The sequence below is a fragment of the Brachycentrus maculatus genome, unplaced genomic scaffold, assembly GCF_059751285.1.
Source record: "Brachycentrus maculatus isolate JH-2025_06_01 unplaced genomic scaffold, ASM5975128v1 h1tg000326l, whole genome shotgun sequence".
NCBI classification, from domain to species: Eukaryota; Metazoa; Arthropoda; class Insecta; order Trichoptera; family Brachycentridae; genus Brachycentrus; species Brachycentrus maculatus.
In genome coordinates this window covers 1,009,235-1,021,575 of record NW_028281075.1, presented here as the reverse complement: position 1 = coordinate 1,021,575, position 12,341 = coordinate 1,009,235, and the positions used below count along the sequence as shown (strand labels likewise).

At 27.3% G+C, this 12,341-nt stretch overlaps 1 protein-coding gene across 1 annotated transcript in view; it reads left to right on the top strand.

Annotated features, from left to right (window-relative positions):
- Positions 1-12,341, top strand: part of LOC148304209 (estradiol 17-beta-dehydrogenase 11-like) — a 66,138-nt gene that overhangs the window by 42,660 nt on the left and 11,137 nt on the right. Inside the window, exon 3 of the mRNA XM_088268580.1 lies at positions 5,785-5,909. Within this exon, the coding sequence (XP_088124706.1) occupies positions 5,785-5,909 (125 nt within the window). The remainder of the gene's footprint in view (positions 1-5,784; positions 5,910-12,341) is intronic.

The window sequence follows — 12,341 nt, the reverse complement described above, 5'->3', positions numbered from 1 at the left end:
GACAAGCATACCCTGGAGAAACTCGGTCGGGTAGAGCCAAGGATAATATCCGTATTGTCACGTGTAGAGATACCTCCACACTTCTTCAACAACACTTGCAAAAAATAACACTCTTCAAAAACCGCCAATAGAATGTTTTGTGTAAAATAAGAATAAAATTAGAGATTAAAAATGAATTGACACATTAGAATGCTAACGTGACCTTCAATTTTTATTTCTTGTCAATTTATTTATTTTTTGTTTAGTTTTCCGTCACAACATTATATAACACGTGATCGAATAAAGAATAGTTATTCAATTAAATAAAAATATTACTTGTTCGCACTTTCCTTTGTGACACAACTTTTGAAAAATATATATGCATATATATATATATATATATATATATATATATATATATATATATATATATATATATATATATATATATATATATATATATATATATATATATATATATATATAAACATATACATATATATTCAAAATGTCCAGAAAATGTACTATATCCCAGCAAAAGCGGCATATTTTTAACTTAATATTTACCCGCTACAGGGCAGAAGTGTTGTTTTTGCATTTTGAAGAAAAGGTATTGTTTAATTATTTTTTTCAATATACTAAATATTTTTCAAATGGAGAAAAAAACATCAGGTTTTACCTAAAAAGATCTGTTGTACAGTAAAAAGTTCAATAAGTGGCCGGATATTTATTTTTAACACATTGTATTATATTTTTAAACCTTAAAAACGTTCTCCTGAAAAATCAAGTTTTTTGATTTATGGCGTTCTTGAAAGGAGTGAGCGACTTGTTAACCGGCCAGCAAAAGATTTGAAAAATATCAATATTTTTTGTAAATTTTTCAAGATCCTGGTCATTCCATAGAGAGAGAGTCGCCAAACAAGTTTTTACATAATGCGAATATTTATATATTTTTTATGGTATACTCAGTTACTCACAAGTTCATATTTCCCATTTGAATGTTAAAATACCTTTGTAGGAATTATTTCCCAATGACGTAAAAATAATACATAATCCAGTTATGTATATGTGAAGGTCAGGAATAATCACAATGAAGTATGGAAAATATTGAAACAGATAATTGTGACATGTTAACAATACAGTATTTGACTAAATCATTTATGTTATAAAAATCAACTCGTTTTTTCGATCAAAACCGTTTTTTATAATAAATTTAGGAATCGTCATTTACATGGATTATTGTCTCTCATATCACTTTAAACCCTGTAAAATTTATATTATTAAACCAACGATTCAACATTCGTAGTACTTAATTAATGGAACATGTTTGCGTTCTTTGTGACAGAAAAGGTTTCTAATGATAAGCTCACAACCGAAATCTATAAAATTTCATTAAAAAAATAGAACAAAACCTTTATTGATCCAAGTAATAATCTAACAAAATTATTTCACCTTAACTGAAAATATTTATTCAGTTTTTTTAATGTTTTCACAAACGATATATTAAATGTGTCAAAATATTTGTACACGCATATTCGATTTAACCACCCAATGAAATTTTTATCAAGATTTATTATCAATGTCTCAATAGAGACGATCAACTTTTTTTTAAAGAGGAAATGATTTCTCAAAGGTTAAACGCTACAAAAGTTTGTGTACAAAAAATATATAAAAACACACAACATTATTTATACATATTTCAATGAGTAAGTATACTGCAATATACTGGAAATTTTGTTTAGTGACAGATATAACATCGAGTTCAAGGCTCTCTCATTCATTTTCATAACGAAAATATGCGATCTCTCAGACGAATGTGCGGCAAAACGATGTATGATAGATGGTCTTATGGTGAAATAAGGAAGGAATGCAAAGCTAAGATAAGTATTGTTGATAAAATTAAGAAAGGTGTGTTGAAATGGTTTGGACATGTGGAACGAATAAGTGAGGAAAGAACGGTAAAAGAAATTTACAAGGCGAATGTAGTTGGAAAAAGGAATAGAGGAAGACCGAGAAAAACTTGGCGCGATCAGGTATGTCAGATACTTGAAAGCGGTCAGGTTAGGAGTCGAAATAATCGCCGGGTATGTATGACGAGATGCATGAACGTGAAATATATATATATATATATATATATATATATATATATATATATATATATATATATATATATATATATATATATATATATATATATATATATATATATATATATATATATATATAATATATATATATACATTTATATATATATATACATATATATATATATATATATATATATATATATATATTTATATGTATATATATATATATATATATATATATACATATATATATATATATATATATATATATATATATATATATATATATATATATATATATATATATATATATATATATATATATATATATATATATATATATTGTGTTTTGCAACCTTTTTCTTTGGAACCTATGAACGAAAAATATAACTTACTAACTATCTAACAATCACGCCGCTTCCCCGCAGGGGTAGGCAGAGAGAATAGAACGCCACACAACTTTGTCTTTGCAAACATTCTTCGCCTCTTCCACGTTCATGCATCTCCTCATACATACCCGCCGATGATTACATACGAAAAATATGATATTCCCGTATCAACGATATGCAACCATTCTCTTTATCATCCGTTTGGAAGGGTTCGGTAAAAGCCGTTCGGAAGAATGTCCTTCAGCTTATAACTTATAATTTACTGACATGCAAATTAAATAAAACTTCACACTAAATATAACTCTCTATCCGAGATGTTACTTGACAGCTTTGCGAGGCCACGTACGAGTAAAAGGTCTGATGAATTACGATTCGATCAGTTCAGTAGTGCTTTGTGCCCTCCGTATAATTTATTTTATTACCTTGGCTATAATAATGCATTCATCAGGTACTTATTGTCTACACTTTGGATTATGTACTTGTACTATTAAGACTTGGTAACCGTTGATTCAACCTGATCATTGCATTTGAAATTAGCATATTATTTTTGTCATCTCATCGAAGATGAAGAAGAATACGGAAGTCTGGGCATTTACGGGGCTGACGACCGCCATAGGCTGGTTTAAGTGATCACTTTACACGCGTGTAACATTCACCAATTCTACCCATTATTGACAACAACACTACTCAAATTCTTGGAAGTTCTATATATAATGAACCAATTTCGAAACATGGTTGAATCACTAGAACTTCACTAGAGATATCTATTGGTGGGATAAAAAGAAGCTTTTTACTAAGATGAAACTCTTATATTAGAATGTGAGGTCTGAATCCTGTGAACAAGTATTTAAACACACTCAAAATGTTGATACCTTGATCTCTGTGATTTAAATCAATTAATAACCGTTAAAATAAGTTATGTTTCAGAAAATATTTTCCTGAAATTCATACGAGGTATTTATTTAAAAAGGTTATTTTGTGATATTATCTTAACTATCATCAACATTACCATTCAAAGAATACTAATCTAAAGAGAAGCATTAAATTTTAATGCTCGTGTGACCTCTCTTAATCCAATATTGTCTGATCCAAGTTTAATTTATATCAGTTGTTTTATCCAAGCGACTTTTACAATCTGCACGTAGGCGATATAAAAAGCCTATAAATTATCATACGAATTCTTATTTCCCCTAAATGCAAATTCTATGACGTCAATATAGATAATCAAATATTATGTTGATTTTCAGTAATAAAAATATTAAAAGGTCTTTAATAATTAATATTCCGGATGAACGAAATATTGGCATTTAAGAATAAAGATATTTATAAATCATTATTTTATTTTCATATATATATATATTATATGACGTCAATAGATATTCAAATAAAATGTTAATTTTCAGTAGTAAAAATATTAAAAGATCATTAATAATTGATATTCAGGATGAAAGAAAAATTCGCATCAAAGAATAAAAAAAATTTATAAATCATAATTTAATATGTATGTAATAAAAATATAAGTTTTTTATAGTATAATTTCTAAGACGTTTAAACATATTACATATATGTGTAAATTTATGTTCGTATTGCCTCTTGTGATAATTATATTTCGGTTTTCAACCTCACATTACTATTGGTTTAAAAATGTGCGAACTTTTAGGATTGGTTGATAGATCATAGACATTAAATCAACAGAAGATAATAAAAATCTACCCATTTAAGAAATTCTGTTCACAAAATTCCTAAAATATGACATTATAGTACGTTCTTAACAATATTATTTATTTACAATCTTTATTTACAAAATATTATTACTTACTATAAATTATTATAAAGTAAGCAATAGTTGAAATAATAAAAAAATGAATTTTGACATTTTTCAATCACTCAAATATAAAAAATAAATTGAATAGCAAACTGAGTTTAAAACATTTTGAGTGTGTCCAATTACTTGTTCACAAATCTGGATTATCTCCAATTATAGGAGTATATTTTTCACACTATTTTTTGACACATCATCAACGATGAAGAAGAATATGGAAGTCTGGGCATTTACGGGACTGACGACCGTCATAGGCTGGTTTGAGTAATCACTTTACACATGTGTAACATTCACCAATTCTACCCACTATTGACAACCACACTACTCAAATTCTCGGAACTTCTTTATATATTTGAACCAATTTTGAAACATTGTTCATGAATCACTAGAATTTCAATAGAGACATCTATTGGTGAGAGAAGTTTTTTACTGAGCAGATTTTTCTAAACCGAGTTAAGAAAAAATGGATAATTGTTTTCAATAAATATTTTAAAATATGTGTACAAAAAATGTATCAAATTATTAATTAACAAATGATGACCTCGACGAGTTCGTAATAGCCAGCTGTTTTGTCTTAGAAACATTCTCTTTTAATTTAAAATGAATTGTGTAACATGATAATTAAATTCACAACCCACAATTTTGGAGTTAATCGAGTTCAAATACAAAAATTTAATCAACTACATGTAATGAAATTTCACAGTGTACATTTTATACACCCATATACAAAAAGAAAAGTAACATATTTGATTTACCAACGTGAATTCTATTAGTTTTGAATGAAAAGGGGTAACATAGCGCTCACTCCTTTCAGCAACGTCATAAAAAAAAACTCGGTTTTTCAAGAGATCGTTTTTAAAGTTTTAGAATATAATAAAATGTATTAAAAATAAATATCAAACCACTTATCGAACTTTTTACTGTGCAACAGATCTTTATAGGTATAACCTAAATGTTTTTTCTCCACTTGAAAAATATTTAGTATATTTAAAAAAATAATTAAACAATACCTTCTCTTCAAAATTCAAAAACAACACTTACTGCCCTGTAGCGGGTAAATTTTAAGTTAAAATATGCTGCTTTCGCTGAAATATAGTACATTTTTTGGAAATTCCGATAATATGCACAACTGAAAATTTACGATTTTTGATATATGACGTGGTTGAAAGGAGTGAGCGATATGTGATACGCCAAAAGGTTAATTAATACTAGAGTGATTATATTATTTACTAAAATTCCTTGGGAATCGAACCTAGAACCTATGAATCGTAGTCATTTGACTAGCATAAAGGAAAACAAAGTATTTTTTCGATTGTTTACATAACGTTAGAACTATGTGCAATCTAGTATTTATTATATAATTTTTTTGATATTATATTTTTGAAGATAGATGAAGAAGAATATAAAGAAAGTCTGGGCATTTACGAGACTTACCATAGTCATAGGCTGATTTGAGTGATCACTTTACACAATTCTAGTATTTATTCTTTATTTTCTATTGTTTCAGGTCTTGACGAAACATGCAAGCTGGTGACGAGTTTAGGAGGAACATGTAAGGGATATGTAGTAGACGTGTCCAAAAGAGACGATGTGTACAGAGCAGCAGGTCTAGTCAGAAAAGAAGTTGGAAGAGTAAGTTTTTATTTTATTTATTATAATGATAGACATTATTTGTGATATAACAGCTAACTAACCATATTGAAACCAATCTAACTTAACATGGAGAAAATCGCATGACAAAATGAATTCTCAATTTTCTTAAAAATCATATTTTACCATGAATTTTTGTTGGGTTTCATGCCTATCCGAGCGTTGATGCTGTTTGTTTTAAATATGACTAAAATTGAGATATTTATTGTCACACAATAAAATTAATCATTCACCATTTTACAAGATTTAAAAATCGAAATATATACATACGAACCTAACAAAACTTATTATATCTGTTTATAAGCAAGTATTATAAAAATCATTAATTGTCCTCTAGAAAAAATAATTATCATTTAGAAAAATAAATTAATGAACAAAAAATCGTTCTTATTTTATTGTTATACGAAAATTTATGATTCGATCTTATTTAATGTTGACCATTGATACATAGGGTACTGCATCAGATGAATGCATCGTTGCCTTAAATATAAATTACACATAGGTACTAAATATCTAAAAAAATGTTCAGGAACATGTTAAATATCACACCAAAAATGTAAAGAGTTAGGGTGTGGTCCTGTGATAACGAGATTTGTGGTTCGATCCCCACTCTATCACAACTTGATACACAGACTAATTAGGGTCCAATCCAACTCCCCACCCAAGTATCCACCCTTCTTTCTGAACCTAATGAATCGTTGTCAGACGTTGTCAGATGTTGGAAGGAATATCTAATTTAACGTACTCAACCTATAAAGGATTGTATTAGACTCGTTTTGTGTTTATAACAGCCGATATAATCAATATTTTCATTCATCATTTTCTTTTGGAAAATTCGCCTTCGTAAATACGTTGTTTTCGTAAGTTGAAAATGAATGACGTCATAGAAACGGTGGACTCATTTTAATATTGGTTACATTGCTAAATTATTGGCGGCTCTATTTGTTGATATCTATAGTCCATTCTGAACAATGAAATGCGAATAAAATATTTTAAATATGTCACAATAATACAAATATATGGGTTTATGTATTTTTTTGAACAATACAAATAAAGTAAATATATTACGTGTGATCATGACGTATTAAAATGGTAGCTAACAAGGTCTTAAAAAAAATTTCTCTGCAACCAAGTTACGCATTACAGGTATCGGTGAGTGCTTTAATTATTTATTTCTGACCTTGCTTAGATAAACACTGCAGTAAGTATCAGGTATTAAATTATTTATGATCATTGAACAAATTATATTATAACGTAATAACTACATTTTATACTTTAAAAATCGTTAACCATCAGAAGCATTGTCGAAGGTAAGTGGAACGAGGCTGTAGTTTAAAAAAAATATTATCGATGTATTTGAGTATTTTGATATTAATTACTTATGATATAAACTTTATAAACAACTTATGCCACTCCTAGTTTTGATTTGTGTGTTACAGGGATTTTATTAAATAAACATGCAGATAGAAAAAAACTGACTAAACTAACGAAAAAATACGACCGAGTATGCCGAAAAAGCTTAGGACTAATTTTACCCCCTTTTTTTAAAATATAGAACTTTAACAATAATAATAATAATTGGTTAGTTGGATAGGTACTTATGTATTTCAGATTTCTTTTTCAGAACGCATTTGCAAATATAAGAAAAACAATAGTGCGTACCTACCCAAGTTACTCTTGAAAACCCCTTTTAATAACCTGCATTAAACGATCTTCAGCTTGTTTGTGCAACAAAAGCAAGCAGTAATTCTCTTTGAGGAACAAACTTTATTATCACTTCATTTACCCAAAGGACTCAGACATTAACTGCTACTTAAATCGTTTTACATTATATTGTATCACCATACACAGTGGAACCTCTCATAACGAGAATCTTACTCGTTAATGGAAACATTTTTTGTTCTGACTGGCGCGGAAGTCCCGGCTAACAAGTAAATGTTGTGAAGAAGGGAATTGTCCTTTCTCTGTAACTCGTTATGCGAAATGTCGCTCGTTAAGGGAGCAACTATTTCACATTTCTTTACTCGTTATGCAAACTTCTCGTTATAAGAGGTTCCACTGTATATGTATACATAAATGTGTACATAGAGAGAGGCCAAGATTTGACATTCACCTTATGTTCGCTCGCTGTATGCAAACACTAATATTAGTTATATTATTTACTCGCACATTCCACTGTATTGTGTAGGTACTCATGAGGTCTTTGTATCCTTTAATGTAAGAAGTCATGCACATCAGTCAACTTCTATTTATTATCTTATAATAAAATAACCGAATGATTCAACGTAATTATCAATACTCGTAAGATTTTATACATATTATGGATAACCCTTACTTAAACGCGGCGCATGGTTAGCGTGTCTCTCAATACTTAACATAGATTGCTGTATCTAAAGACGGATAGGATTCTAAACGCTTTATCCACAAGTATGTAGATAAATTTAACTTTACACCTGAGCAAGAAGATCATACGGAAGATACAAAATTAACTACATAGTGTAGATAAGATAAAATACTTCTTGCCTTTTATTGATATTTTCGTTTTAAAACGGCTTGTAGGATGATTTGTATTGTCAGGATGTTAAAGTAACCAAAATTTATATAAATATATATTTAATTTGTTTTAGAACGCCAACTTTCGTTTGCAATTCTACTTTTATTTTTAATAACTTGGACGTTTTTTTTATTATTTGTATTTGTGTTCTTTTATTTTGGAATTTTAGGAGTGAAAACTACTTTTTGCCGAATTGGAGAAAAGTTTTCACATAAAAATGTAAAACACAAAAGTGTGTTTTTAAGTTATGTACATACACATCGAAGTTAATGGATTCTCTTTTTTATTAGAATAGACGCCCTTGATTTTTATTTGTGATGAGTTTTTCGTTCTGAATCCGATTGTAATATAATTAAGCTTACTATAATGCGAGGTTTAATGAGATTACCAAAATAATTGGCTATTTAAAAAAAAAATATTGGCCGACGTTAAAACTTATCTCTGTAGATGGCGTCTTTGTTATTCTAGCACAGACATTGGTCATATTTCAATCCGAATATACCATTTCAACGAAAATTCACGAGTATTTATTTAAAATGCTTAACGTCATGTGTTACTACCTCGATTAGCTGAAGATTCCTCTAATGTAGATACTCATCATTCCATTTATGTACTGTAAGCACTCATATTTTTTTGTTTAATAAGTTAGTAATAAGTGGAAAAACCACTCTTTGGTCAGGATATAGTATGTTGCTGGTGTCTGAGAAGATAAATAATGAGTTTGTTGAAAAAAAACATTTAAAAAAGATGTTGATTATGGCACGTACACACTGCGTCCGAAATTGTAACTTGATGGAATTAGAGGTTTATTGGAATTTAAGGTTTTTTGGAATTGGTTAATGGAATTTTGAATTTATAACTGATGTTTTATACAAATTAATTAATTAAGTACACATATTTACGGGGAGATTACAAAGATAATTCAAATACAATGATCAAAGAAAACACTTGTTTTTTACCACTTGAGTTTTATTATAGACTACGTTTCTACGTTTATAATAACTGAATTAAAGTTACTATACAGACCTGAATGATGGAAGTTTTACTTCTGAAACGTAGTCTATAATAAAACTCAAGTGGTAAAAAACAAGTGTTTTCTTTAATCATTGTAATATGTCTTACCACAAAGTTAAGGCCGAAACATTAAATAAAATAATTCAAATATATATGGAACTAGAATAGTTCATATCAGTATTTAAAAAAAAGCGCAAATGTGCATAATGAAAAGGGTATAAATATTTTTAAAAGTAAGTTCTGGCTATCTCGCACGTAGGATATGCAAATATTACATTTCAATATTCAATTATCAAACTTACCTAAAGCAGATCTGTGCGTGTATGGTGTATATAATTTTTTTTAATAATGTGTGTAAACGCGCTATAGTACATATGTATGATGTGTGTCAAGGTAAATAGCGCTATATCAAACGCATTCTTTGTGATTAAAAGATGCAAACAAGCTTCATTTTAATTTGATTTCTTGCCTCGGACTTTCAAATTACCCGAAAAACTGTCAACACAGTATTTCTATACAGCTTATTAAACCTTTATCAAAAAATATTGCAGAAGTTTAGGAAGTGCAGTTTTGAAGAGACTTTTTTTTGCTCTTATCCGTACCCAGATAGTGCATTAGGCACCACATCCGATAGACGCAGTTTTACTCGCTTAAATGAAGTAATAAAAGTAATAAAATAATCAGTCCTGCGCTCTAGATTCTTGGGTATAGGTGTAGAATGTGGTACATTTTTAATATATATATATATATATATATATATATATATATATATATATATATATATATATATATATATATATATATATATATATATATATATATATATATATATATATATATATATATATATATATATATATATATATATATATAAATATATATATATGTATATATATATATATATATATATATATATATATATATATATATATATATATGTATATATATATATATATATTAATATTATATATATAATATATATACTACATATGTGTAGAATTTGGTTGTAAATATTATATGGGATACTAAGATTTGGTGTAAATATTATATGGGATACTAAGATATAAATGTAGGAGCTTACTGTGAAGAACATTGAGGCTAAAAAAATAAAACGGAGGAAGCATAGCAGATTTTAAAAGGAAAACAGCAAAAATAGTTAGGGCATTCGGCGTTGGTCAATTCATATTGAAGTGCAGTTTTGAAGAGACTTTTTTTTGCTCTTATCCGTACCCAGATAGTGCATTAGGCACCACATCCGATAGACGCAGTTTTACTCGCTTAAATGAAGTAATAAAAGTAATAAAATAATCAGTCCTGCGCTCTAGATTCTTGGGTATAGGTGTAGAATGTGGTACATTTTTAATATATATATATATATATATATATATATATATATATATATATATATATATATATATATATATATATATATATATATATATATATATATATATATATATAAATATATATATATGTATATATATATATATATATATATATATATATATATATATATATATATATATATATATATATATATATATATATATATATATATATATATATATATATATACATATATATATATAAATATATATATATATATATATATATATATATATATATATATATATATATATATATATATATATATATATATATATATATATGTATATATATATATATATATATATATATATATATATATATATATATATATATATATATATATATATATATATATATATATATATATATATATATATATATATATATATATATATATATATATATATATATATATATATATATATATATATATATATATATATATATATATATATATATATATATATATATATATATATATATATATATATATATATACTACATATGTGTAGAATTTGGTGTAAATATTATATGGGATACTAAGATATAAATGTAGGAGCTTACTGTGAAGAACATTGAGGCTAAAAAAATAAAACGGAGGAAGCATAGCAGATTTTAAAAGGAAAACAGCAAAAATAGTTAGGGCATTCGGCGTTGGTCAATTCATATTTGATAAACTTGGTATGATCAAGTATTTCAAATACTTGGGCGTGGGACAGAATAATCGGTGGGTATGTGTGAGGAGATGCATGAATGTGAAAGAGGTGAATATTGAGAGGTGAATATTGTTTGCAAAGAAAGATTGGTGTGGCGTTCTATTCTATCTGCTTACACCTGCGGCGAAGCGACCTGAGTTAGTTAGCATTCGGTGTTGCCTGCTCTTGCTGCTAAGTCGTGCGATACTGGTAATTATTACAATACCCGTATCAATATATTTATTTATTTATTTAATTACACTATAAACATAATTGCAAATAACAAATTATGGTACAATCATGTGCCCATACTGATCGTATATTCTACAATATTTATTTATATAATTATGTACAATGTTATGGAAGAAAATTGTTTGTACAATCAAATACGACATGACCGAATGATACGATCTATTTCAGATCTACTCACTTCCATTATAAATTAATGAATAGCTCTTTTAAATTTAGTTTATATTTTTAATGACTTTATATAAGTTTTGTAGTCATAAAATAATGCTAAATTTTAGCTTGCCTCTACATTATTTTATATTCTCGCTGCCTTATAAATTTGTCATTTTTTACTTTGATAACTTCAACAGATGTCAATGTAATAGATGTACGTTTCCAAATAAAATGAACAAAGAAATAAATATAAAACGCTTAAATACTTTAAATACGTCAAATACTTTATGTGTTTACGTAGATTTGAAACGACCATGAATTCGTTAATCCCAAATGCATTAAATGATTTCGTCGTATGTT